Raw genomic sequence first — 27,769 nt, forward strand, 5'->3', positions numbered from 1 at the left:
TGCTTGACATAGCCGCAAAATAAAAAAGCAGTGGGAGATACAAATGGCAGCTTGGGAATAAACATTGCCCAGCTGCCAAGAATCCAACACATATGCAGCTCAAGATAGTAATAAAGTGGAGGCATTTCCAAACTTGCTTAAAAGGATAAGTTCACCTTTTAACAAAAAATTATAAATGTACATTTTATTGCAAGAAAAATGTGAAGTTACTATTTTTCATTTTGGGATCCTGGAAAGCACTGCACCAGCGATTAGCAGATCGCTGGTGCCATGCACAACTCCTGCAGACTTGTCAGTGTTCCTGTGTGCTCGTACCTCGTATGGGCAAGCAGATACACTGACAGGTAGAATTAATGAACTACCACAGAGCTCAACAGCGCCATGGTAGCTTATTAAGAACTAAAAGCTGACAGCCACAACGGCTGTTAGAGGTTGTAGTTTTTTCATTCACAGAATACTGTGCATGAATGATGCACCCGGGCGGGCGGAGCACCGCACATCCTTTTTTTTTTTTTTTAAATTGTGACAGCTAGGAAGAGGTTCCCCTAGTAGCTGTCACAACAGAGGATCGGGGGCTGGTCCTTTTGTAATATGTTACACCCTGAATAAGGGTGGCACATTACGAAAGGTGAACTTATCCTTTAAACACTAATAAAGTTCACCAAATACAGGACACAGCTAGTGGCAGCTACTTCTGTGGAAAAAAGCACATACAACCTCAGGTACAAGAGACAAAAAAAAGAAATCCTCAACTTGCAAAGCCTTCAATCCACTCACAACATCAAGTCTTTAGAGACAGAACATAACTACTGGAGCACTGAGCCTGAAAACCTAGCAAGGAATCACCAGAAAAGCTGGCTTGACCTGAACAGTTTGTCCACAGATGGGTTGTCTATACCAACCTACACTTGTTGCCTATCTGGAGAGACTTCCAGGATTTCCAATATCTGGCATTAATCTACCAATAGCTGTCGATCAAAGAAATAAAATTTCCAATTCAACTAAAAATTATAGCAGAAAGGGAAAGAAACATCCATTTTCCTAACAACACATTCAGCTTCCAGGTTTTATTACCAAAGCTTAATTGAATAAGTTGAAGTTTGAAGCTGATTGGCTACCATGTTTTAGTAAATCTACCCCTTAGGATCACCATACACATTAAATTCTGGCCATACAATCTGTGTACAATCAGCTTTAGATTTATCAAAACTACGTATGCGCACATACCAAAACTATCCAATCAATCTACATCTAATTAGGCAAGTGTCTGTCATACTTGGTTGGTGGTAGATCTAAAGGAGATTGCATAACCAAATTGTAATGTATATCGTGAGCTTAAGAGAAACCGAACAGGTGTTAGGCAGGAGAGCCTTCGGTCGGCTGGCCTTTGGCTCCCTATGTACTTTCTGACTATTATCCTGTAGAAGGCAGTTTAAAACCTCATTTTGTTTTACTACCAATCTGTGTCCCTCAATGAACAACAGAGAAATACAGTTTCTTTATTAAGTGGGGCTTACAGAACACGCAACACATGCCAACGGAGGATCAGCTTGGCCATTTAAGCATATTACGTAAACATACCTATAGCCATGATCTTTGTAATCTTTGGTGGCAGAATAGACAACTGAGCTGGCTTTCACACTAATCTGCTGGAAGAGATTCCACACTTCCTGGTAAATGTATTGCTGCAGAGAACAACGGAAATATAAACATTAGAGATCATGTCAATGTGAATAACTCTTTATTCAAGGGTGAAACTACAATCAACCTGACCTCTGCTTATCTGTAAAAATCTTTTATTTGCCAAAATCATTTTCCTGAAGGATTTAATTTGGTTAATTTAGTTTATACTCTTAAATCTTAATTGGGAATTATTCATTACAGTGCAAACACTTTGAAATCAATGTAAAATCTGCTCAGGAAAAAAAGAATTTAGATTTGTCAGTATTTTAAACCTAAATCCCCCAGACTTTGCAGTGAGAAAACGTGGAGAACAGATATTTTGCCCACATCAGATGAAGATTCCCCATAGTGGCTGTTCCAGCCTTATAGTGGACCTGTCAGCCAGTTGAAACTTTTTAAAAAGATTTTTTTTTTTTACTTTATAAAGTTGCTATCCTATTTAGCCTATTAGAAGAACTCCCTTTCACAGATAAGCCTCGCCCAGGTGCAAGTGCCATTTTTCTTATTTGCCAATGAATTGCTGTCACTGGACAAACAAAAGGCAGTTAGGCAGGACTTGTGAAAGTGAGGTCCAACTAAAGTGCAATTAAATCAAACAGACAAAAGTCAGGGTTGGAACAGTCCTTTAATATGTAAAATGATTGACAGGCATACTTCAAAATGCAACTTCAGAAATCAAATGACTCTACCCATCACCTTGAGTTGGCAGTTGTTCATACTGTTGTTCCCCTCAAAAATAGCAGTCAGAGCTCTTCCAGACTGTTGCCTGATTTGGTCAAGAAACCCAATTTGGGCGATTGTATCTTAGGTTTAAAGGATAAGTTCACCTTTGGGAACATGTTACATGTTCCACCCGTTTTATGTTCCCATAGCTGCAGCCACGCCCGCTGCCTCCCCTCCCTGTGACAGATAGTACGGGGAAACTTCTCCCCGTACAATTTGTCAGATTTGAAAACAGCAAGACCATGTGGTGCTCCGCCCACATGGCTGCATCATTCATTCACAGACTTCCATGAATGAATGAACTGCAAGTCCCAACAGCCTTAGCAGCTGTCCGCTTGTAGTTTTCAATGAAATAGCACAGCACTGTGGAGCGCCATGGTAGTTCATTGAAGCTTCCTGTCAGAATATCTGCTTGTGTACATCCCATACAAGAGATATTCTGATAGGTCTGTAGGAGACCCGCATGGCATCAGCGATCTACTGATCGCTGGTGCAATGCTTTCCAGGTACCTTTGGACAAAAATAATAAATACACATTTTTTTACCTGCAAAAAACTGTGCATTTATTTTTGTCCAAAAGGTGAACTTATCCTTTAAGAATATCTTTGATTAGTGAATAAAAAGTCTCCTTAGTCCTGATTCAAACCAATGCAGTGTGCGTTTGCAATTGTTTTCGCATTGCATTTTGTGTTTTTGCATGCGCCTTTTTACAACATTCTGCATTTTTTGTTTAGTTGTTTTTTGTTAAAGGGGAAATATTTTTGTTGCTGGGCAGAATAAAAACTAAAAACGTGGCAAAAACGCACTACATGTGTTTCAGCAGTGTCTCCATTGAACTCTATTGTAGCAAAAAAACATACATTTGAATGTGTCCCATAGAAAACCGTGGTAAATGGACTGTAGTGTTTTTCTGCAAAGAGCTAAAAAAAAAAAAAAAAAAAAAAAAAAATTGGTGTGAACCAGGCCTCAATATTATTCAGAATTTTAAAAAACCCAATACTGCCATATTCAGCAAACTTCTCACATAGTATAGATTCGGACTGGAGTCCATCACACAAATCCATGTTTACCTTTGAAACAAGCAACACAATATAGGGACAAAGCTGTAATTTGCTCAGGGAAAACATCAATGGAACCAATGAAAAAATCTGTCTGCTCGGGTCTATTAAAATAGGTATATATTAGCAACTACAGTGCATCCAGAAAGTATTCACAGTGCTTAACTTTTGCCACATTTTGTTATGTTACAGCCTTATTCCAAAATGGAATAAATTAATTTTTTCCCTCAACATTCTACAAACAATACCCCATAATGACAACATGAAAGTAGTACGTTTTGAAATCTTTGCAATTTATTAAAAACAAAAACCAAAAAAACCCCATGTACATAAGTATTCACAGCCTTTGCTCAGTACTTTGTTGAAGCACCTTTAGCACCAATTACAACCTCAAGTCGTTTTTAGTATGATGCTACAAGCTTGGCACACCTATTTTTGGGCAATTTCTCCCATTCTTCTTTGAAGTACGTCTCAAGCTCCATCAGGTTGGATGGGGAGCGTCGGTGCACAGCCATTTTCAGATCTCTCTAGAGATGTTCAATCGGGTTCAAGTCTGGGCTCTGGCTGGGCCACTCCAGGACATTCACAGAGTTGGCCCATAGCCACTCCTTTGTTATGTGGGCTGTGTGCTTAGGGTCGTTGTCCTGTTGAAAGATGAACTGTCTCCCCAGTCTAAGGTCCTGAGCGCTCTGGAACAGGTTTTCATCAAGGATGTCTCTGTACATTGCTGCATTTTGAGTATCATGGCAAAGGCTGTGAATACTTACAGTCATGGCCGAAATTGTTGGCACCCTTGATATTTTTCCTGAAAATCAAGTATTTCACACAAAAAAGGTATTGCATTAACACATGTTTTGCTATACACATGTTTATTCCCTTTGTATGTATTGGAACAAATATAAAACAGAGGCAGAAAAGCAAATATGACATAATGTCACACAAAACCCCAAAAATGGGCTGGACAAAAGTATTGGCACCCTTAACTTAATATTTGGTTGCACACCCTTTGGAAAACATAACTGAAATCAGTCGCTTCCTATAACCATCAATAAGCTTCTGACACCTCTCACCCGGAATTTTGGACCACTCTTCCTTTGCAAACAGCTCCAGGTCTCTCTTATTGGAAGGACACCTTTTCCCAACAGCAATTTTAAGATCTCTCCACAGGTGTTCAATGGGATTTAGATCTGGGCTCATTGCTGGCCACTTCAGAACTCTCCAGCGCTTCTTTGCCATCCATTTCTGAGTGCTTTTTGACGTATGTTTGGGGTCATTGTCCTGCTGGAAGACCCAGGATCTTGGACGCAAACCCAGCTTTCTGACACTGGGCCCTACAGTGCGACCCAAAATCCTTTGGTAATCCTCAGATTTCATGATGCCTTGCACACAGTCAAGGCACCCAGTGCCAGAGGCAGCAAAACAACCCCAAAACATCATTGAACCTCCACCATATTTTACCGTAGGTACTGTGTTTTGTTCTTTGTAGGCCTCATTCCGTTTTCGGTAAACAGTAGAATGATGTGCTTTACCGAAAAGCTCTATCTTGGTCTCATCTGTCCACAAGACGTTTTCCCAGAAGGCTTTTGGCTTACTCAAGTACATTTTGGCAAACTGTAGTCTTGCTTTTTTATGTCTCTGTGTCAGCAGTGGGGTCCTCCTGGGTCTCCTGCCATAGCGTTTCATTTCATTTAAATGTCGACGGATAGTTCGCGCTGACACTGATGCTCCCTGAGCCTGCAGGACAGCTTGAATGTCTTTGGAACATGTTTGGGGCTGCTTATCCACCATCCGGACTATTCTGCGTTGCAATCTTTCATCAATTTTCCTCATCCGTCCACGACCAGGGAGATTAGCTACAGTGCCATGGGTTGCAAACTTCTTGATAATGTTGCGCACTGTGGACAAAGGCAAATCTAGTTCTCTGGAGATGGACTTGTAACCTTGAGATTGTTGATATTTTGCCACAATTTTGGTTCTCAGGTCCTCAGACAGTTCTCGTCTCCTCTTTCTGTTGTCCATGCTTAGTGTGGCACAGACAGACACACAATGCAAAGGTTAAGTGAACGTCTCTCCTTTTTATCTGCTTTCAGGTGTGATTTCTATATTGCCCACACCTGTTACTTGCCCCAGGTGAGTTTACAGGAGCATCACATGCTTGTAACATTCTTATTTATCCGCAGTTGTGAAAGGGTGCCAATACTTTTGTCCAGCCCATTTTTGGAGGTTTGTGTGACATTATGTCGAATTTGCTTTCTTTCCTCCCTTTTTTTGTTTTGTCCCAATACACACAAAGGGAATAAACATGTGTATAGCAAAACATGTGTTAATGCAATACGTTTCGTGAGAAATACATGATTTCCTGGAGAAATATCAAGGGTGCCAACAATTTCGGCCATGACTGTATATACATGTGGGTTTTTTTTTAATAAATTGCAAAGATTTCAAAAGGAACTTCTTTCACGTTGTCATTATGGGGTATTGTTTGTAGAATGTTGAGGAAAATAAATTAATTTAATCCATTTTGGAATAAGGCTGTAACATAAAATGTGGCAGAAGGTAAGCGCTGTGAATAATTTCTGTATGCACTGTACATGGACCTATACTGTATATGAGGGCCTTCAGCAGAAGGCGGCAGTTGTTGATGTTGGAATAAAAAGTAAAGCTGCTTGGCAGGTAAGCAGTGTCTAACAACCCTGCAAAATTCCCACGTTTGACTTTAGTTTAAGAAGATTGCTAAATTCTAATTTAACTGTACATGTGACAGGCACTCTGCAATCACACCTCATGGCTCTATAGTGGCTACTGAGTAGATAATTTGTTCACCATAAAATGTAAAAGTCTGCCACAAGCCACATTCATTTTGTGTCCAAAGAGTTCAAACACGTTTTCAAGACACTATTTACACAGAAATGTACTTTTGCCTTCTGCTTTGAATCCCAAACAAAGCAACAGAATGTTCTGTGCAATTTATATTGCATGTAAAAGGGGCTGAAGCTGGCTATACACTTGTACCATTTCATTCGAAAATTTTTATTTTAAGAACATTTGCTTGATTTTTAATGGCCAGCGGAGTGAAATCTACATTTTATCAACCACAGTGATAAGAAAATAGTTTTTCTCACATGAACAAATTTCTATTAATGTATGCGATTTTCGGTTAGAAAAGTATATTTATTCAAAGTTAAAGAGTGCAACAAAGGAAATTGTGAAGTTTTTTCAAATTACATTCATTGAGTATTGAGAATTTCCGTGCAAATTCTCATATGAATGTTCATTTGAAAATATATTAGCATATGACTAACTTAAGTCTAAAGGAAATCAAAACTGACCCGCTTCTGTACTTGAAATATGTAAATCTGTATATCCTTTTACAGGTAAGATTGATGGAAAATGAGGCAACAAAGAAGCATAGATTGTAAGCTCGTAAGAGTAGGGCCCTCTTACCCCTCGTACGCTGTCTGTCTTTGTTGTACTGTGCCATGTATTGTCCCCCCCTATTGTACAGCGCTGAGCAAACCCTTTGGCGCTATATAAACTCGTAATAATAATAATAATAATAATAATATATTCAGCTTTACTATTATAGTGACCAGAGTGCTGGTTGGCCTGAATGTCTTAAAGCTAATTATAGTTTCTTCTGCAAATCTGTCTACTTACATTGCCAGTTATCACCATACACCCCAGTTGGTCTATGATGAGCACATCAAGTGGTGATGGTGGCTGGCAGAACTTCTGCTGCAATATCTGAAGGATTGGCTCCATCACCTTTGGGGTATCCCTCAGTGCCACTGCAATGTGTCCCAGAGCACGGATTGTATGATCTGGAATCAGATGAGCATCCCTAAAACACAATACAAGCATCTCTTTATCATGCAAGAAATATAATAAAATATTGATTTTGTAGTACAGAAACTGATTTTATATTATAATAAACGTTTAAAAAAAACACATTAGATTACATATCTCTGTGGAATTAACTAGGATAAGTAAATGCAGAATATGAATCAGATTCTTATATTCATGGACCTAATTTATTAAGTTTAGCTCTAAGACTACATACTCATGACTGTGAAATCACGTGATGTTCAAAATCACTTTTCTATGCATTTTCGCTTCATCTTCAAAACTAGTAGCTTAATGTCACATTAATACTGTATGAGAAAGGCAGGAGAGGAGCAATGTATACTGTCTGGCTGTCAGTATATGTCAGTGTTGGTTTTTAAATGTAATTACCGGCTTTTTTTTTTCTTCACTATAGCTCACAGAATTAGCAGTCACTTTCCCCCCAGCTAAAAGAAACAAAGTTTCCTTTTAGTTTCTTTCCTGAGATAAAAGAAACAAAGTTTTCTTTAGCTCCAGGGAAAATGACAGCTAATTCTGTAAGCTATAGTGAAGAAAAAAAAAAAGCAGGCAATTGCATGTAAAAATCGGCACCGACATACAGGGGTTTATTTACTAAAGAACCAGCAAACACAAATGCTCCTGCGCTTGGGGATGGACTCGATGCAGGCTACAACCACATTAAGAATGTCCTGGAACATGCACACCTTGCTGCCCTCAAATGGACCGGGGGAATCCAAATATACTGAATGGGGAAAGAACAAAGAGAGGGCGCACAGGCCTAGTGCATTACCATAAAAAATGTTTAATAAAAAATAAAGTAGGTGTTGTACTCACAAATGACAATATAGTCAAGGCACATCATAAAAGAACAGCTGGGTCAACACCGCGCTGAGTAACAGTCCGCAATAGGGAGTTTAGACATCCAAAAGTCTAACGCGTTTCGAGGACTTGCCTCTTCCTCAGAGCCAACTGACCACATGTCTGCTCCCTCTTTTATATGCTCACTACTAGTTAAACCAAAGGTTACATGGGCCATCCTGGACACTCTCCTGTGCAGGTGGAGGAGTCACAGGGGCAATCGACATAGTGTAAGTAAACACGAAAGGTCTATAAAAATATATATACACACATATATATACACATACACATACATATATACATACACACACACATATATATATATATATATATATATATATACATACACACAAATACGCGTACAAATAAAACCATTGAAACTAGTGACAATCATAAAATCATATGAACCATAAGAAGTGTGCATAGTGAAAAATAAATAAATGGAAAGTTACACATATATATAAAAAAATAAATAAAAATCCTTCCCTGGTGATGCATTTTTATTTATTTTCTTTATTTATTTTTTTATATATATGTGTAACTTTCCATTTATTTATTTTTCACTATGCACACTTCTTATGGTTCATATGATTTTATGATTGTCACTAGTTTCAATGGTTTTATTTGTACGCGTATGTGTAATATATATATATATATATATGTGTATGTATATATGTATGTGTATATATATGTGTGTATATATTTTTATAGACCTTTCGTGTTTACTTACACTATGTCGATTGCCCCTGTGACTCCTCCACCTGCACAGGGGAGTGTCCAGGACGGCCCATGTGACCTTTGGTTTAACTAGTAGTGAGCATATAAAAGAGGGAGCAGACATTTGGTCAGTTGGCTCTGAGGAAGAGGCAAGTCCTCGAAACGCGTCAGCCTTTTGGATGCCTAAACTCCCTATTGCGGACTGTTACTCAGCGCGGTGTTGACCCAGCTGTTCTTTTATGATGTGCCTTGACTATATTGTCGTTTGTGAGTACAACACCTACTTTATTTTTTATTAAACATTTTTTATGGTAATGCACTAGGCCTGTGCGCCCTCTCTTAATTTATTTACTAAAGCTGGAGAGTCCAAAATCAGACTCCCTTCTGCATAGAAACCAATCAGCTTCTAACCTCAGCTTGTTCAATGAAGCTTTGGCAATGAAACCTGGAAGCTGATTGGTTTCTATGCAGAAGGGAGTCTGATTTTGGACTCTCCAGCTTTAGTAAATAAACCCCATAGTGACAGCCAGTACGGGAGCATATCTGTATACACTGCTCCTCTCCTGCCCCCTCCTTGCACACGCTGCAACCACCCCCTCCCCCCTACAAAGAGGACCTTTCACTCATATGCTATTGGTCCCCTACGTTATAGCAATAAAATCATAAGTTATACCAGGGGTTAAAATTTCGAGTCCAGACCTACTAGACGGTCACAAAACTTACTCTCTACCAGTTTCCCCACCCAACCTTGCCCAGGTCCGCCCCCAAACCCCACCCCCAGCCGGCCCCCAACTACATTACTAAGTAATGTATATCCCAGCTCCCCTGTACTCCATTATAGTGATATGACATGTATACAGTAATGTATATCCCAGCTCCCCTGTACTCCATTATAGTGATATGACATGTATACAGTAATGTATATCCCAGCTCCCCTGTACTCCATTATAGTGATATGACATGTTGTATACAGTACTTACTCCTAGTCCCTCAGAGTCCCCCGCGGCAGTGGAGAGGGTGTCTCCTCTCAGCGGAGGAGAGCGGACCTCTCCTGCACCTGTCCCCTCAGTGGCGGTGCCGCAGAAGTCGGACACAGGAAGTTGTAAACCGGAACTCGGCTTCACAATGAGGCTTGGAGCGCAGGTGCAGTCGCTCCATCCATCATCTGTGCTCGCCAGAGGAATTTCTCCTCGCATTTGTCGAGCGGCTTTTTCAAGCCCAGAGTTAAAATATATATATATATATATATACATACATACATATATATACATACATATACACACACACACACACACACACGAAAGTAAAGAGAAAATGTAAACATTTTGGAGCCTCCCCACCCCCACATACACACACATTTCGGTTTCAGTTTGGTTTTCCGCCACATGCACTCTGAATTTTCGGTATCAGTTTCGGCACCAGAGTTTTCATTTCGGTGCACCACTACTTACAAGACTTAAAAAAACAAAATAATCTTTCCAAATGGATGTTATTCTGGCACCTTCAAATATTGCATGCATCTTAATCACAAATTCCGTCAAATGATTAGTCTAATGTCGGAGCAGGTTGACTGCTATTAAAATAGAATTCTAGGTTTATGATCACTTTAAATAGTTTGTTTGGGGCAAGCAGGGGTGGGCTACAGTAACAGGCTATAGTAGCATTAGCTATGTACAGTAATGCATACTAATTCTGTGTTTTCTATTTTCCTTAGTCCTGGACTCCAAGGACTTGGCTTTAATTGTTAGAGGGTGGATCATCACACAGTGTTCCACTGATAGGTATTCAACCTGACTAATTCACTGTTCTGCAGTGGCAATTCTGGTGCTGACCTTATGACGGATCAGACCAATATCTAGCTGAACAGTGAATTTTATTAGTAGGGGCAGTCTATAAACTGGAGTGCCAGATTTTCTTTGCTTTTATGGATCGTGTGGATGAGGAATCAGCTGCCTCTACTACAGCACCAGTGATAAAGCCGCATTATAACACTGGGAGGTAGCAGCACCTATTTTTATATATCTGAATTTTCTACTAGCAGCCTGTACTTAATGGACCCACTGAATCCCACCCACAGACTACTCTCTGAATAGACTAGATGATGTTACCACACGTAATATCTGGGTTTGCAAATGCATTTGGTACACACGAAATGGATTGATATCCTTGGTATCTATGGAAAAATATATTTAGTGCTCTGAGTTCAGCTTTAAATGTATTGCCCAGACCTACATTCATGTGTCAACTGTTTAACTTTCTAGTTTTGGTTTAAATCAAACTGGCTGTCAAATCAACATCATTTATAAATTATTTATAACTATTTCAAGCATTTTGAAGACCCAGTAGTTCTATTTAGTACACATTAAAATGACACATACAAAGGTTATGTGGCTCAATACGTTGGAAATTATACTTAAGCAGTGTAACATACTTTTCATTCTCCTGGGATATGTAAAGGCGATTGGATAAACTAGCCAGAAAGGCTTCCACAATAACCGGATCAGTGGTTAAACCTGCCTTTAGACACCTGAAATCAAAGATGGAGTAAATTAATATGACAGATGACAGATAATATGCCTACAAAAATATTTTTATCATCTATTATGGGCTGAATTTTTATTTAGGTTTCACATAGCTAGTTTTCATTTGTTATATCACATTGTGTTCACTGCCCTTCTACATTAAGCCAAAGCAACTGTGGATTTGCATACTGCCATTGAAAGTGTATCTTGGACCTTTTCCAGTCTCTTTTTGTTGGTTTAGTAAGGTCATCGCTATAGTTGTTCACATTCTGATGACGATGCAGAGACAGCCTGCAGATGGATGCTTCCTGTCAGCACAAGTAAGTATTACTGTTAAGAAACCAGAGAATGAAGCATTCTAGCCATATAACTGGCACTAAGCAAATGTAATGTCTTTTAAATGTATTATTTGGAAATCACCCTCAAGGGAGCATAAGCTGCCAAACCCATTTATCCTTTTTCTAGAACAGGTTAGAAAGTCATTTATGTTGGGCATCACTTCCACCTTTCTTCAGCTACTGTCAAACATTACACCCATTAACCTTCCCTGTTGTTTCAGTAACACAGCCACAAACTCTAGTACCTGCATATGTTCTCAATAGCAATGTCCCGAAGCTGTTCATACATAGATGGTTGGCTCTTCTTGCCATGAATAACGTTCATTGTGGATTCAGAGTGCTCATTGGTGATGCTAATCTTGATATCATTGGCCCCTAAAAATGAGGAAAAGTGGGAAAAGCATGCTTTACTAATGTGCTTCACAGACTTGACAGTTATACCAATTACACCATTACTTTTAGCAGCTTCCATAGTTACTTTGTAGGAGAATATTAATAAAAATAAAATCATTTGTGTGTGTAAAGCATCCGCAACCCACTGATCATGGGTGCAAGGTGTTACAGGCTCCTGTGGAAAAAATGAATAAATGTATATTGTTTTTCCTCCGTAAAAGTAATACAGTCAAATGATCCACATGATAATTGACCAAATAGTAATTAAAGAAGGGGAGCAAATCCTCTTATACAGTATCCCTTTTAATAAATTTAGTAAATACTAGTTTAATGAAAAAAAAAAAAAAAAAAAGAAGGAGTACCTGTCTGATTTTGGCTGTGATATTTATACAGCTTCACCAGCACTGGAGATGGTATCACCAGGAAATCACGAAGAGATGGAGTCACAGAGTGAACCACTACAGGGAAACGCTCACAAAGGCGCCCTAGACCCTGAGTAAAAGAAAGCAAAATTACAATATATTGTATATATATTTTATTGGTACCACATTAAAACAAACACATGAAGATCACCCTTCAGATAATAAGGGTTATTCCTGCTAACTTGACTGATAAAAACCAACCTGTAAGCAGCAGATCAGGAGAGGCATGTGGGCTATGATAACTTTGCTGGATGTCTTGGACTGCAGTTTTTCAGAAAGTTTAATGCACAGGTTTTCTGCACCTTTAGTGTGAAGGACAAGCAGAAAACATATGTTAGAATTATACCACTGAAGAGCCAGTTTACCTCCACTCTTCATCACAGTTTTACCTTGCTCATCCTTTACTGCCCACACCATGAGGTCCACACAGGCTGCATTTGCTTGACACCTGAGCTTCAAAGGGCTAAGTTCATTGTGTAACTTTTCTACATCATGAAGAATCTTCTGTAGCTCTGACTGGCTACTGTTGAACTGTTCAAGCACAAAGTCATGGATCTCCTTCACAAATGAGGTTGGGAGGTCTAGAGAGGCAATGTTGAAGAGGTTTATTAGTAATATTCATTTCTTGATAAACACAGATTCTATAAACAAAAGAAGAATTTCAACACACATTTAGCCACATTAAAGTGGTTGTAAAACCTTACCCCTTAACCACTGTAGTGACTAGTCTCAAGTGATAGACAGATATAAAACAAATCCTTCTACATACATTGTATCTGTTTAGCAGCAGCCCTCTGTTCTCTACAGCCTCCTAAAGCACACCTTTTACACAGCATTTCGGAGCTTCAAAAGGCAGGGATCTGATGTCACAAGCTCCACAGCATAAAGCAGGGAGCCTAAGTGGAGGGAATGGACAGCTGAGGCTGTCAATCACCTACTGTGTGTACTGGAAGGGAGGGGTGTCTCCTGTGATTATCTGGTGTCAGAGGTGACTCATGCAGATAAAGGAATGACAGAGCAGGCAGAAATCATACTAGGTGCTAGATTGCAGCCAGGTGACTTGTAGATCGCGGTATGGGCTTGCTGACCCGCCATCCCAGAACATAAAATAGATTGCAATGAAGAGGGGCTACTTGTAAAGTTGGACCTGTAGAAGGAAGCAAGAGCCGCATAAGCCGATGTACTCTACCTCTTATCCCGGCTAGCGGTCTCCAGAGTGGTGCCAGCAGCAAAAAGAAGAGATCTGCAAGTCAGTGCCAAGCAATACTCTGGGCATAATAGTAAAGGGCTGCGATCACACTGATGCACTGTGGTTAAACCACACCACGGATGCAGGGCACTGTACCTGTAGTTTTCCTGCATGTTTGCTGTGCTTAGCACCTGCCAAGCATGACCTATTCAAAGTGAATGATGAAGTTCTGCAAGTGCCCTGCAAACTTGTACAATACAGCAAACAAGGGCTTAAAGCAGGCGGTGTTGTGCTGCTTTCTCACGACCTGCTTTAACCCCATGGACCCTGCAGAACCATGCAGTTGCGGGGAGCTTGCAGTGTGGCCCCCCCCTTTTACTTAAATGGGTTGCGAATGGCAGACAGTAACACCCACCAAAAGTAACAGGGGGTTTAATTCCAGGTGTGACATGTGTACATCTTTGGCTGTTGCCTCAGCAACTAAAGGGGGTAGTAAAACTGACTCAACCACAGGGTTTTACCACCGCCAAACTTTATGCATGAATGAGCCCTAAAGGTGACACTGCAACTAAGTGCTCATTCACATTCTCCACTGAAAAGTGATCCAAGTGTGTTTGACAGGTGTTGAGGTGATATTTATTAAACCCATGATTGCGACACAGTAGTACGGTAATTAGAGGTTTAAATCAGGTGTGAGGAGGCGACACTGTGCCTGTGATCTTTGACTTCTATTGTGTTGTTCAGGTAGATCTGCACCTATTTAAGGATGCCTACCCCTGCTATATAAGGATATGTCTTGTTCATTTCCCATTTCAGAAGTGTTCAACCATTTTTAAGGACATGCTGTTCTGGCATACGCTAGATGACTACACAATGCTCCAGTGAAGGTCGTGGTGAAACCAATCGAGAAGAGTTCCATCTCCAGTTGGCCACATACCATGATCCTCTCATATTTTTTGCTTGAATGCATTTTTATTAAAAATATCAAAATCAAGTGTTACAATACAGTGAGGCAAACATAGTTCAGCATTCAAGTATGTGATGAACCAATAGAGGGTCAAATGAAAGACCGTCACATACAGTAAGTATGAGGTTATAAAAATTTAACAGCAAACAATGAATATGATTTTAAAGAGCGCAATAAGGGCAGATTCACACTGACTACTGCGCATTGTTAAAGCGCAGCTAATTCTGTTTATTGGTTGTATTAAAAGGTATAAATACAAAACAGAGCCTCATGGGGATTCCCTGGCTCGCATAATGTACAACAAACAATTATCACATAGTGTAAAACAAAAGAGGTAATAAACTATGCCAAGGCATAAACACGCTCAGAGTACCAGTACATACTTAAGGATAACAAAGTAGGAGTACATTCAGGTCTCCAACCGCTTGGTGTTATAAACTGTACCCAGCATAATTACGTCTGAAGGAGAAGAGGAAAAAGTGGGGAGGGTAAAGGGAGAGGGCAAAGAGATCAGCAGAAGGAAGGAAAGGGAAAGAAGTCGGGAGAAAGAGTGGTACGATAATACCGGTAACCTAATATGCGTGGACAACTAAGCAGATAGACGGAACATAAAGCATCCGCTACACAGCTATTATGCGACATTCAACCCAGATGTTCCATACCTTTTGAAATTACTAAGGACACCCCCTAGCATGGTAGGTTGCCTTACAATTAACCAATGCTTTCCAGATTGTAAGGAAGGGGCAGTAGCAGACTTCCAGTGAAAGACAACTGCCTTCCTGACATAGAATAACAGCAAGCCTAATAAGGTTTTGAGCGCTCTAGTATGTGCCAGAGCATGCACCAACCCTAGGATACATATTTCTGCCAGAAATGGAATCCGTATGGTAATCACCTTGAAAATACACTCAAGCACTTGTTCCCAATACTTCTGTAGGGAGGGGCATGTCCAGACCATACGCATGAAGTAGGCAGCGTCTGCCCCACATCTCCACCAGGCTGGGGAACAACTAGAGTACATTTTATGTAGTTTTCCTGGAGTGAGATAAATACAATGCAGTATTTTAAATTGTATAAGTCTGCCTCTGGAAGAAACTTAGTGTTGAAGTGGGCATTCCCAGATATCATCTCAGCAGGGACAACCTCCTCCCATGAACCCCATAAGCGCTCCAAACCATGGTGAATAGTGGGTTGCACGGTCTTGTAAATAGTAGACAAGGGTTTCTCTATATCCTCATCTCTGAGCATTTGCTCCATATAAGAGGATTGGAGTACCATTGGAGAGGTTCTGAATTGAGCCCGGTAAGCATGCCTTAACTGAAGAAATCTGAGAAAGTAATGTGTAGGGAGATGGAATTGCATCCTTAGGGAGTCAAATGTTTTAAGAACACCTTTCTCACTTAACTGAGATAAGTATTGTATTTGCTTGGTGACCCATACTGACAGAACAGACAGAGTAAAATTCTGGGAGGGTGGGACTGAGCTATAAAGGCATATGGGAGAAGCAGGAGGTGGAGTTACAGTGCATCCAGAAAGTATTCACAGCACTTAACTTTTGCCACATTTTGTTATGTTACAGCCTTATTCCAAAATGGATTAAATTAAATTTTTTCCCTCAACATTCTACAAAAAATACCCCATAATGACAATGTGAAAGAAGTTCATTTTGAAATCTTTGCAATTTATTAAAAATAAAAAACGAAAAAAAAAACACATGTACGGAAGTATTCACAGCCTTTGCCATGACACTCAAAAGTGAGCTCTGGTGCATCCTTTTCCCACTGATTATCCTTGAGATGTTTCCACAACTTGACTGGAGTCCACCTGTGGGAAATTCACTTGATTGGACATGATTAGGAAAGGCATAAACCCAGTCTATATAAGGTCCTACAGTCAATATTGCATGTCAGAGCACAAATCAAGAAGCCATGAAGTCCAAGGAATTGTCCATAGACCTCCGAGACAGGAGGCACAAGGCACAGATCTGGGGAAGGGTACAGAAAAAGTTCTGCAGCATTGAAAGTTCCAATGAGCATAGTGGCCTCCATCATCCATAAATGGAAGAAGTTTGGAACCACCAGGAATCTTCCTAGAGTGTGCTGCCTGGCCAAAATGAGTGATTGTGGGAGAAGGGCCTTAGCCAGGGAGGTAACCAAGTACCCGATGGTCACTCTGAAAGAGCTCCAGTGTTTCTCTGTGGAGAGAGGAGAACCTTCCAGAAGAACAACCGTCTCTGCAGCACTCCACCAATCAGGCCTGTATGGTAGAGTGACCAGATGGAAGCCACTCCTCAGTAAATGGCAAATGGCAGCCTGCCTGGAGTTTGCCAAAAGGCACCTGAGGGACTCTCAGACCATGAGAAACAAAACTCTCTGTCTGATGAAACAAAGACTGAACTCTTTGGCCTGAATGCCAAGTATCATATCTGGAGGAAACCAGGCACCGCTCACCACCTGGCCAATACCATCCCTACAGTGAAGCACAGTGGTGGCAGCATCATGCTGCAGGGATGTTTTTCACTGGCAGGGACTGGGAGACTAGTCAGGATCGAAAGAAAGATAAAGCAGCGATGTACAGAGACATCCTTGATGAAAACCTGTTCCAGAGGGGTTAATCTTTAACCTCTTTTCCAGAGCGGTTAATCCAGTTAATCTTTTAACAGGACAACGACCCTAAGCATTCAGCCCAAATAACAAAGGAGTGGCTACGTCCAACTCTGTGAATGTCCTGGAGTGGCCCAGCCAGAGCCCAGACTTGAGCCCAATTGAACATCTCTGGAGAGATCTGAAAATGGCTGTGCACCGACGCTCCCCATCCAACCTGATGGAGCTTGAGAGGTACTGCAAAGAAGAATGTGAGAAATTGCCCAAAAATAGGAGTCCCAAGCTTGTAGCATCATACTCACAATTACTTGAGGCTGTAATTGGCGCTAAAGGTGCCTCAACAAAGTATTGAACAAAGGCTGTGAATACTTATGTACATGGGTGTTTTTTTCTCCATTTTTTATGTTTAATAAATTGCAAAGATTTCAAAATTAACTTCTTTCACATTGTCATTATGGGGTATTGCTTGTAGAATATTGAGGAAAAAAATGAATTTAATCCATTTTGGAATAAGGCTGTAACAAAACAAAATGTGGCAAAAGTTAAGTGCTGTGAATACTTTCTGGATGTACTGTAGGTGTTCAGTTAGGTACTACTAATTGCCAGGCCTGGACCACCGCTTTCACTGACTGTGTAGGGTTGAAAGGGGCTGAGGTCCCCTTATATAGCAGGTTTTGGAGCGCTTCATATGACCCCAAATGTGCTGACTCTAGTACCACAGCAGAGTTCATATCATCAGATATCAGTAAATTATGTGCGTGCATCAACATAACTGCAATAAAATATTTGTGAAAGTCTGGTCAGGCTAAAACTCCCTGAGTCCATGGCCTTTTCAGCAATGACAGCCTAAAATTGAGGCTGGCTAGAGCCCCAAAGAAAACTAGATATGCATGAGTAAAAACGCGTGAAAACTACACACAGAATCCAGACAGAAGAATGTTTTAACACAGAGTAATAAAAGGTAGGACTGTCATCTTAATTAGGTTTATTCTTCCTATCAAAGACAAAAGGAGGACCCCAGGCCTTCAGGCGCTCTTTAATGTCAACTAGCAGTGAATGCAGATTTAATTTACAGTAGTCCACTATGGATGGGGAGATGAGAATACCTAAGTATTTAAATTTATCAGTCCACTTCAAGGGCAAGGAAGGGTTCGTGGCTTGGGGCACGTCCGGGACCACAGGGAGAATTAAAGATTTCTCCCAATTGACTAAGTCTAGCAGACTGAACAAAGGCAGACAAGAGTTCCAGGGCAGCCCGAAGTGATGGACCAGGGTCTCAGAGAAAAAAAAAAGCATAAGGTCATCGGCATATATCGCTAGTTTTTCTTCGATAGATCCTATATGAATGTCCTGAACCAGCGAGGCATGTCAAAGGGCAACAGCCATGTGCTCCAACATGAGAGCAAAAAGAGCCGGGGAGAGGGGGTAGCCTCGTCGGGTCTCATTCTCCATGGGAGATAGGTCCCCGCTAATTTTAATTTGGGCCATAGGGTAAGTATATAGTATGGATGTCCACTTGCGAAACAATACTTATTATGAGGTCCTGTGATTTTGGTGTAGTTTCAGAAAGCGCACCAAAACTCCTTCATGCTGTAGTGTTGGTGCACTTTCTGAAACTGCACCAAAACCGCAGGACATCATAGAAGTCTATAGGAAAGCATAACTAACCTGTGGGTTAGCTGCATTATGTCCAAAGCGCAGTGAGCCCGCATCAGGGCAGTGTCAAGCCACCTTAAGTGTTAAAAATGCAATAAGTATTAGCAATATTTTGGTGACAAATAGTCCACTGTTGATTACGAAGCTATGTTTTCTATGTTCTTGGAGATCTCATTTAATGCACAAGGTAAAGCATTCAATTGTTGATTTAAGGCCTAATGAGTGAAATGTTGGTGTCTAGGTCTGAGCAACATGTTACAAGATATTGCAGCCAGGGAGGAAAATAGTGCTGAAAGAATAAGAACAAAGTAGTAAGGAGAATATCTGCACTGGAATAAAATGGCATGTGGGAGCTTCAGAGACAGAATGCATAAAGGGCTTTGATAGCTCATGGAGACATGTCTCAAAATCTTATTTATTGCAAAGAGTTGAGTATCTAGCTCAGCAATGGGCAAACTACGGCCCGGCGGACCTTTTAATCCGGCCCGCGGAGCTAGGCTCCCGCTAGGCTCCTCTCACAGTCCGCCCTGAAGACCCGTGTAGCATGAAAATCTGTCTCCTATGCGGATCTGTCCCCCTCGACGTATCTGCGCATGTGCCGGAGATCGCCGATCGGCTGCTAATGCCTGAAACTGGCACATGCGCAGATACGTCGAGGGGGACAGATCCTCATAGGAGACAGATTTTCATGCTACACCGGAACGGCGCGGGAACACGGCGAGAGGAACGCGCGGAGCAAAGGTAAGTGAATTGACACAGGGGGGACTTGGGGACTTAATATGGGGGATGAATTAATATGGGGGATGAATTACTATGGGGGATGAATTACTATGGGGGATGAATTACTATATGGGGGATGAATTCCTATATGGGGGATGAATTCCTATATGGGGGATGAATTCCTATATGGGGGATGAATTACTATATGGGGGATGAATTACTATATGGGGGATGAATTACTATATGGGGGATGAATTACTATGGGGGATGAATTACTATATGGGGGATGAATTACTATATGGGGGATGAGTTACTATATGGGGGATGAATTACTATGGGGGATGAATTACTATGGGGGATGAATTACTATATGGGGGATGAATTACTATATGGGGGATGAATTACTATATGGGGGATGAATTACTATAGGGGGGATGAATTACTATAGGGGGGATGAATTACTATAGGGGGGATGAATTACTATGGGGGATGAATTACTATAGGGGGGATGAATTACTATATGGGGGATGAATTACTATATGGGGGATGAATTACTATGGGGGATGAATTACTATATGGGGGATGAATTACTATAGGGGGGATGAATTACTATAGGGGGGATGAATTACTATAGGGGGGATGAATTACTATAGGGGGGATGAATTACTATGGGGGATGAATTACTATATGGGGGATTAATTACTATGCTTACTATGGGGGAATATTACTATACTTACTATGGATGACACATACACATCATTCATCTACTCTTGGTCCGGCCCCCGGGTCCAATATATGAACCCATTGCGGCCCTCAAGTCAAAAAGTTTGCCCACCCCTGATCTAGCTGCTCGTCCCCAATATAAATGTAAATGAAGTATCCCCCTATAGGACTTTAATGCAGCAACCATGTCATTACAAATATTATTATTATTATACAGGATTTATAAAGCGCCAACAGTTTGCTCAGCACTTTACAATATAACGGTAGACAATACAGAAACAATACAGTTCAATACAAGAGGGTCAAATAGGGCCTTGCTCATTGGAGATTACAATCTAGGAGGGAGGGGCTAGTGGTACAAAAGGTAATAACTGTGAGGGAATGGACTGGTAGGAGGAATAGAAGATTCCATTATTAACTGAAGGCAGCATAGGCTTCCCTGAAGAGATAGGTTTTCAGAAATCGCCTAAAAGTGAGCAGAGTAGGCGATAGTCTGATAAATTGGGGTAGAGAGTTCCAGAGGATGGGGGAGGCTCTGGAGAAGTCCTGGAGACGAGCATGGTAGGAGGAGACAATGGAGCTATAGAGTAGGACTTCCATCAATATCCATCAGAGCTAATGTATCTTTTTTTAAAGATTATGTATCTTTCACAAGTATGTCTAGGTAATAAAAGCATATGTTTTAAAAAGTTTTTTTGAGTATATGTGTAATGATATGGTTGCTATATTAAAGTCCCATAGGGGATTCTTCATTTACATTTATTTATTGCAGGTACTTATATAGTGCAGTCAATTTATGCAGTATATACGTGTAAAATGCACTTAGTGTTAAAATGCTCGCATAGTATACAAGCAACAACACATAAGCAACTTCCTGTAACCATCTGTGTTCCTCCAACAGGAAGTAGGAAGAAGACTTCTATTGAAGGCTGCCTCTGGCTTTGTTTTTCCCCTTACATGGATGTACACCAGGAGGATACTAGCGGTAAAGCATCCTGCAAGAGCAGTGACACTGGACCCAGGAAAGGGAAGAGTACCCATATTAAAGCACTTGAGATCTTCTTATACTCATTACAATTACAATTCGGTGAGTGTGGTGGCGAAGGAGGGGAGACAAGAGTGTTTGCACACTGCTGGAAGATAATGAAGTTATTTGGCACAAGTCACTTTAATTGGCACAATCTTATATGAACTGTTTGTAGTGGGACTTTATATGGATGTTTTATATACATTAGAAGGAAGACTGCACAACAGCAATTATATTTTTGATCATTTATATTGCACAGGAAGTATTTATACTTATGTACTTTTTTTTAAGGTTTATGCTTTTAGAAGTATACCCTTGGCATTATATACCCTTTACTATTTATGTGACACTTTAAAGCTAGTTAGTATGGTTATGTGGTATTTATAGAATGATATTATTAGCATTTTGCACAGAGCACTTGTAAGCGCCATACAAAAGTGTTAATTGTTTTGAATTTACACTCATCGGCCACTTTATTAGGTGCACCTTGCTAGTACTGGGTTGAACTTGCTTTTGCCTTCAGAACTGCCTTAAAGGATAATTTCACCTTTCAGCAAAAAATAATAAATGCACATTTTATGCAAGATGTCTTTTCCTTTTTTCAGAATAACTGTAATGTATGAATGTGTTACAGATGTGGGACGGGTTGGCCACAGATAAAGCTAGTAAGAGGTTGCACATATGTGAGGTTAAGATGTGTTGAAAGGTTTTGTAGGAAAAGTAGGAAAAGGCTCTCCAGGTCTGGGGATTTGCTGCCCGTGAGGGCTTTGATAGTCTCTTGGATTTCATTGAGAATTTGAGAGCTTAGCATCTTTACACATAATTTTAGGAATGTTACTGGTGGAAAGATTAGGATATTAAGTGACATTAAACTGCTTTTAAAAAATATATCCTATTCAGGTATGTATTTTTAACTCAAAAAGACTTTCTATTACTCTCATCTTCCTCCAATTTTTTTTTTTTGCTGCTGCAATACAATTTCCTGTTAGAGGTTGGCTACATGTGTTCTCCATGGTCCCACTGTAAGTGAGAGCATAGCCAGTCCCAAAATGGACTAGGGACTATGAAATGTATACTGTGCATAGAGCAGGGCACAGGACTGCAGATAACATGTACTGCTCATTTCAAACAAGCGGAGGTGAGGGGAAAAGGAGAGGTTACAAGGATTTTACAAGAAGGCAAAAAAAGCCGTTAAAAACCATTTCATGGAAAAAAAAAACCCAGATTACAAGGCCATTAGTGGATGCATATGGAATATTTTTTAAAAATAAGGATATATTTTAGTTTCACTTTCCTTTAAGTGTTACTAAACCCATGACCCTGCATTCACTAAATCCGGTCTTTCACGGTACACAGAACATAAAAATGCATATATTTTACTAAATATAAACTGATATAAATACTTTTTCTCAACAGCTGTATTAGCAGTCTTGTGACTTCTATCAGTGTCTGGCTGTACACTAAACGTGTAGGAGGAGTTTTCATTCTCCTCTGACTGTCCAATGAGGCTGCATGACCCTTGACCCTCTGTCCAGACAGCGCTGATTGGCCTTGTGCCAATCACATGCACCCTCCCATAGAAAAAAAAAAAGTCTCTAGCAATACACACCAAACAACAGCATGTGCAGACTTGCCACTGGTGCTCTGTACTATGGCAGATGAAGTGGGGACAGTAAAAGAAGGGGAGGATCAGAGAAGACAGGATCAAACAGCCTTGTTACACAATACGGAGGATTAACCCCTTAGGTTCCACAGTGTCTATAACAAGCATACTTTACTGCATATACAGACTGATTTTACTGTTGTGGGTTTAGTAACACTTTAATATTAGGCAGAAGTGTACCATTGACTTGACTATAGGGTTGTTAAGGTTATAAATATGGGTATATTAATAGCAGAATATCTTGTCAGAGTCATAGTGTTGGTCACCTTTAGGACCTTTAGTGATATAAACAGTTTTTGTTGCTGTGTCTTCTCTCAACACCTGTGCTTGAATTGTGTGGGCTTTGCTGCCCCATTCATAGTATGCAAGGTGAGTTTCTTTTCCACTTTATAAAGAGCTAATTCTTTCAGTTGAGTTCTAAGTGTAGTGATTTAATGAAGGGTAGAAGTAAATGGAGAGCAAACAAGAAAAAAAAAACAGGCGGCTTCCAGTTTCAGTAATTTCAGTTTGAGTAACTGTGTATTAAACAGCCACAATCCTAACACACATTAACCTCTTGCCGTCCGCCTGCTGTTTATAAACGGCAGGGCGGTGGCAGTCCAGGGTCGGGTTGCCATTCATAAACGGCACCCGCCTTTTCTAGCTGTGCACACTCCCTGGGAGCGCGCACCACCGCGATCCGGTGCCCGCTGTGTCCTCCGGACACAGTGAAACACCGATCGTCGGACGGGACCTCTGTACGAGGTCCCGATCATGTGATCACTGATTGGCGAATCAGTGATCAAATGCAAAGTAGTAAGCAAGATGTCACTTGTGACATCATTGCTTACTATGTGTGAAATCTGTGAATGATCACAGCTCACTCAGTAATTCTCAATGACTGCAAGAATGCAGACAGAGAGAAAGAGAAATGATTGCTTTTACATCCTATATGGGTATAAAAGCAATCAGTGTAAAAAAAAAAAAAAAATCTTCATCACCCTCCACAAGTAGTACAGTGTCACCATGGTGACAGTGTACTGCTAGGGTGACAGTATGTAAAAAAAAAATAAAAATAAAAAATAATAATATAAAAAAAATAAAATAAAATGTAAAAAAAAATGTTTAAAAATTATAATTTTTGGTTATAAACTAATTTGGATTTTTTTTTTTTTTACTAAAAAAATAACGGAATAAATTTTGGCTAAGATTTATGATGAAATATTATTTATTTGCAAAATTTTATTTAAAAAAAACACTTTTTTTCAAAATTTTTGAACTTTTTCATTTACATAGTAAAAAAAATAAAAATCCCAGCGGTGAATAAATACCACCAAAATAAAGATTTATCTATCTCAAAAAAATGGCAAAAAATTCATATGGGTACAGTATTGCATGACCGCGCAATTGTCATTCAAAGTGTGATAGCGCTGAAAGCTAAAAATTGCCCTGGACAGGAAGGGGGTAAAAGTGTCCGGACAGGAAGTGGTTAAGGACTGCTTACTAACATATTTACATATAGTATATGACAGCCATATACAGAATACAGTTTCCACAACACAGATAGAAATCAATTCAAATTTATTTTATTACTTAATAGTGGTCTGAAAGTAGTGCAAAAGTAGATTAAATTAGCTTGCTTTTTTTGTCAAACCCATAACATTTTAAACAAGCACCAAATATATTCCTTTCTGCGTAAAAAAAAAAAAAAAAAACAGACAATGTATATCAGGAATAAACACTTACCTTTCATGTTATACAGTGTATCTCTAAGCATCTTAAACATTGCTACGTACAGTGGATCACTGAATGTTTTATAATACAGGTCTGCATTGGGATTTCCCTACAGAAAAAAAACACACTGGACATGTATAATGTACTTGACAATGTACAATAAAATATCACTTTCTGACATGTATTAAGGAACAGACTAATAAAAGTGGCAGAGTTTATATTGTACAGCAGAGTATTTACAAAGGATGGGTGTGGAGTAAAGAACATTTTATAGAGTGATGCGGTGAGCAGTGTACAGAGCTCAGCATTGTAGAGTACAGAATTGTGTGCAGGATATAGAAGTATAGAATATATAGTATACAGTATTGCATATTAAAAAGCACTGTTTAATTCTGATCATAAGAAATGATGGGGGAAAGGTAAGCGCATGCCATGTGTTAAAGGTGAAAGGTCGAGTGTTTTTGGTACCGAAAATGAGGGGAGTCTTCCAAAGCGGACCCCTGTTCTGCACACTCCTGAACTGTACATTACATACGCTTAAAGGATAAGTTCACCTTTTGGAGAATATAATAAATGCACATTTTTTTTTGCAGGTAAAAAAATGTGTATTTATTATTTTTGTCCAAAAGAGCCTAGAAAGCCTTGCACCATCGATCAGTAGATCACTGATGCTATGCAGGTCTCCTGCTTACCGTACGGGATGTAAGGTCAAGCAGATATTCTGACAGGAAGCTTCAATGAACTACCACGGCGCTCCACAGCACCGTGGTAATTCACTGAAAACTAAAAGCCGTCAGCCGCTAAGGCTGCTGGGACTTGTAGGCACTCATTCACAGAACTCTGTGAATGAGTGATGCGGCCATGTGGGCAGAGCCCCACAAGACCACGCTGTTTTCAATAGTACGGGAAAATTTCATCCCGTGATATATGTCAGAGGGAGGGGGGGTTAGCGGGCGTGGCTGCGGCTATGGGAACATGTTACATGTTCCACCCTAAAAACGGGTGGAACATGTAACATGTTCCCAAAGGTGAACTTATGCTTTAACCAAATAAACATGGTCTTGCTGGTTGCCAAGTAATCACTAACTACATTACAAAAGCATATGTAATGGGAGAATTTCAATCTTTAAAAATAATCCTGTGTCCAGAGGTTTATACATGTCTGTGATACTGTAACATGTTCTATAGGTTCAAAGACTATTAAACTTGTGCAGTGTATACAGTAAATAGGCACATTTATTAACCCTTTTGAAGCGTATTTCCACTTGTGCAGCCAAACTGGGATAACACCTACCTTATATTTGTTATATATTCCCATTCACACAGCAACATATAAAAAAGCTGCATACTTTACTTGCCATTTTCTGAAAACTCCAAAACAGAAGATTTCTTCTGCCATGTAATGATGAAAAATGGGCGGGAAGGTAATGTTTACCATAATTAACACTGTCTGTCCTGTGATGGCAGATCTCATTGAACACTGTCTGTCCTAAGAAAGGTTGAAAAATCTCAGGACTTGAGTTCTGAAGTGTATGATAACGAGGAGAAAATTAGACAGTCCCCACTTTGTCACTCTACTTTCAATATGTTCAATGTACTTTGCAGTCTGCCCAAAGGTGCAAAAAAACAACTAGAAAGCGAAGAAATATTAAGAAAAAAAAATAAGTAAATAAATATAGGCATGCTGTGAAAAAAATAATTACATAGTGGTTTTTTTTTTCAAATTTGACTGCAAAAGTGGAACTACACTTAAAGCCAATTCTATTGTTAAAACAGCCTGGCCACACCCACTGTATTCCCAGTCAAACAACATGCTCTACAGAATTCCACTGATTGCTATTATTACAATTTCACAATGCTATCAATGTCACGTTGTACATCATGCAAGAGAGTGGGCACAAAGAACTCATAGGGGGAGATTTACTAAAGCTGAAGCACCCTGGAGAATCTGGAGCAGCTATGCATGCTAGCCAATCAGCTTCTAACTTCAGCTTGTTCAATTAACCTCTTCACATCGGCCAAACGCAAATGTGTTGCCTCCCAGCGTCTGGGACTAGACGCAGAGAAGCCGCACATTTGCGTTCTATTAAAAAATATGCATATGTGCTGAAAGCGTGCGCCCTGCGCGCTCCCAGCACACATGTCCGGTACTCACGGAAAGGTCCCGATCGGGACCTTTCTTGATCATGTGACCACTGTGACGGAGTGTCACATGACCCTAAACCCCACCCCGCCTCCTGAAACCCTTAAAGGGCCAGGAGGCGACGGTGCCAAGGGGTTAAGCCAATAACACCTGGAAGCTGACTGGTTTTCTCTGCAGAGCTACACAAGATTTTAGTAAATCTCTCCCACAGTGTGCAAGGTAAGAATGGACAGAAAAGTGGTGGAGTAGAGATAAAGCAAAACATAGACACTCAAGAGCACAGTGTAAAACTGAAAAGACAGCAGAGTAAAACAATAAATAGAAAAGCAGAGAAGGAGGTGTCATAAGGGACTTAAGAGTGTAATGTGTGCAAGAACCCAGTACTGGTAATAGGAAGACAAATATGCATACAGGGTTCTTGAATGTAAATTTAGTTAATTACTTTACTGGTCTTCAATTTTGTTTGTAACCTTTTAAATTTTTACAGACTCTGCTAAAGTTGGCAGGTTCAGTGTTAACTGGATCCAGAGCTGGCATTTGATGTGAAACCAAAATACATCTAATTTTAACCACTTTACAACCGCACTATAGCCAAATGATGGCTACAGTGCAGTTGTCCAGGTCTGGGAGGGCGTCATATATGATGTCCTCCCAGAACGCGCCTCCAGAGGCACGCACCCGGAGCGGCCAGTGATCACTGAGTCCTACGGACACAGCTGATCCCATGACTAGGTAAAAGGCCAATCACAGCAGCTTTTTACCACGTGATCAGCTGTGTCCAAAGACACAGCAGATCACAAAGTAAAAA

General features: G+C 40.2%; 1 protein-coding gene across 2 annotated transcripts in view; it reads right to left on the reverse strand.

Annotated features, from left to right (window-relative positions):
• The window catches only part of PI4KA (phosphatidylinositol 4-kinase alpha), a 168,707-nt gene that overhangs the window by 99,205 nt on the left and 41,733 nt on the right, over nucleotides 1-27,769 (reverse strand). For both annotated transcript variants that reach the window (XM_089653173.1, XM_089653172.1), the window contains exons 10-17: nucleotides 24,831-24,927; nucleotides 12,947-13,138; nucleotides 12,759-12,859; nucleotides 12,498-12,627; nucleotides 11,988-12,117; nucleotides 11,314-11,409; nucleotides 7,122-7,305; nucleotides 1,582-1,685 (exon numbers count right to left, since the gene is read on the reverse strand). In XM_089653173.1, the coding sequence (XP_089509299.1) occupies nucleotides 1,582-1,685; nucleotides 7,122-7,305; nucleotides 11,314-11,409; nucleotides 11,988-12,117; nucleotides 12,498-12,627; nucleotides 12,759-12,859; nucleotides 12,947-13,138; nucleotides 24,831-24,927 (1,034 nt within the window). The remainder of the gene's footprint in view (nucleotides 1-1,581; nucleotides 1,686-7,121; nucleotides 7,306-11,313; nucleotides 11,410-11,987; nucleotides 12,118-12,497; nucleotides 12,628-12,758; nucleotides 12,860-12,946; nucleotides 13,139-24,830; nucleotides 24,928-27,769) is intronic.

This window comes from Staurois parvus, unplaced genomic scaffold, assembly GCF_062004578.1.
Source record: "Staurois parvus isolate SC_StPar_1 unplaced genomic scaffold, SC_StPar_1.0 ptg000704l, whole genome shotgun sequence".
In the NCBI taxonomy this organism is placed as follows: Eukaryota; Metazoa; Chordata; class Amphibia; order Anura; family Ranidae; genus Staurois; species Staurois parvus.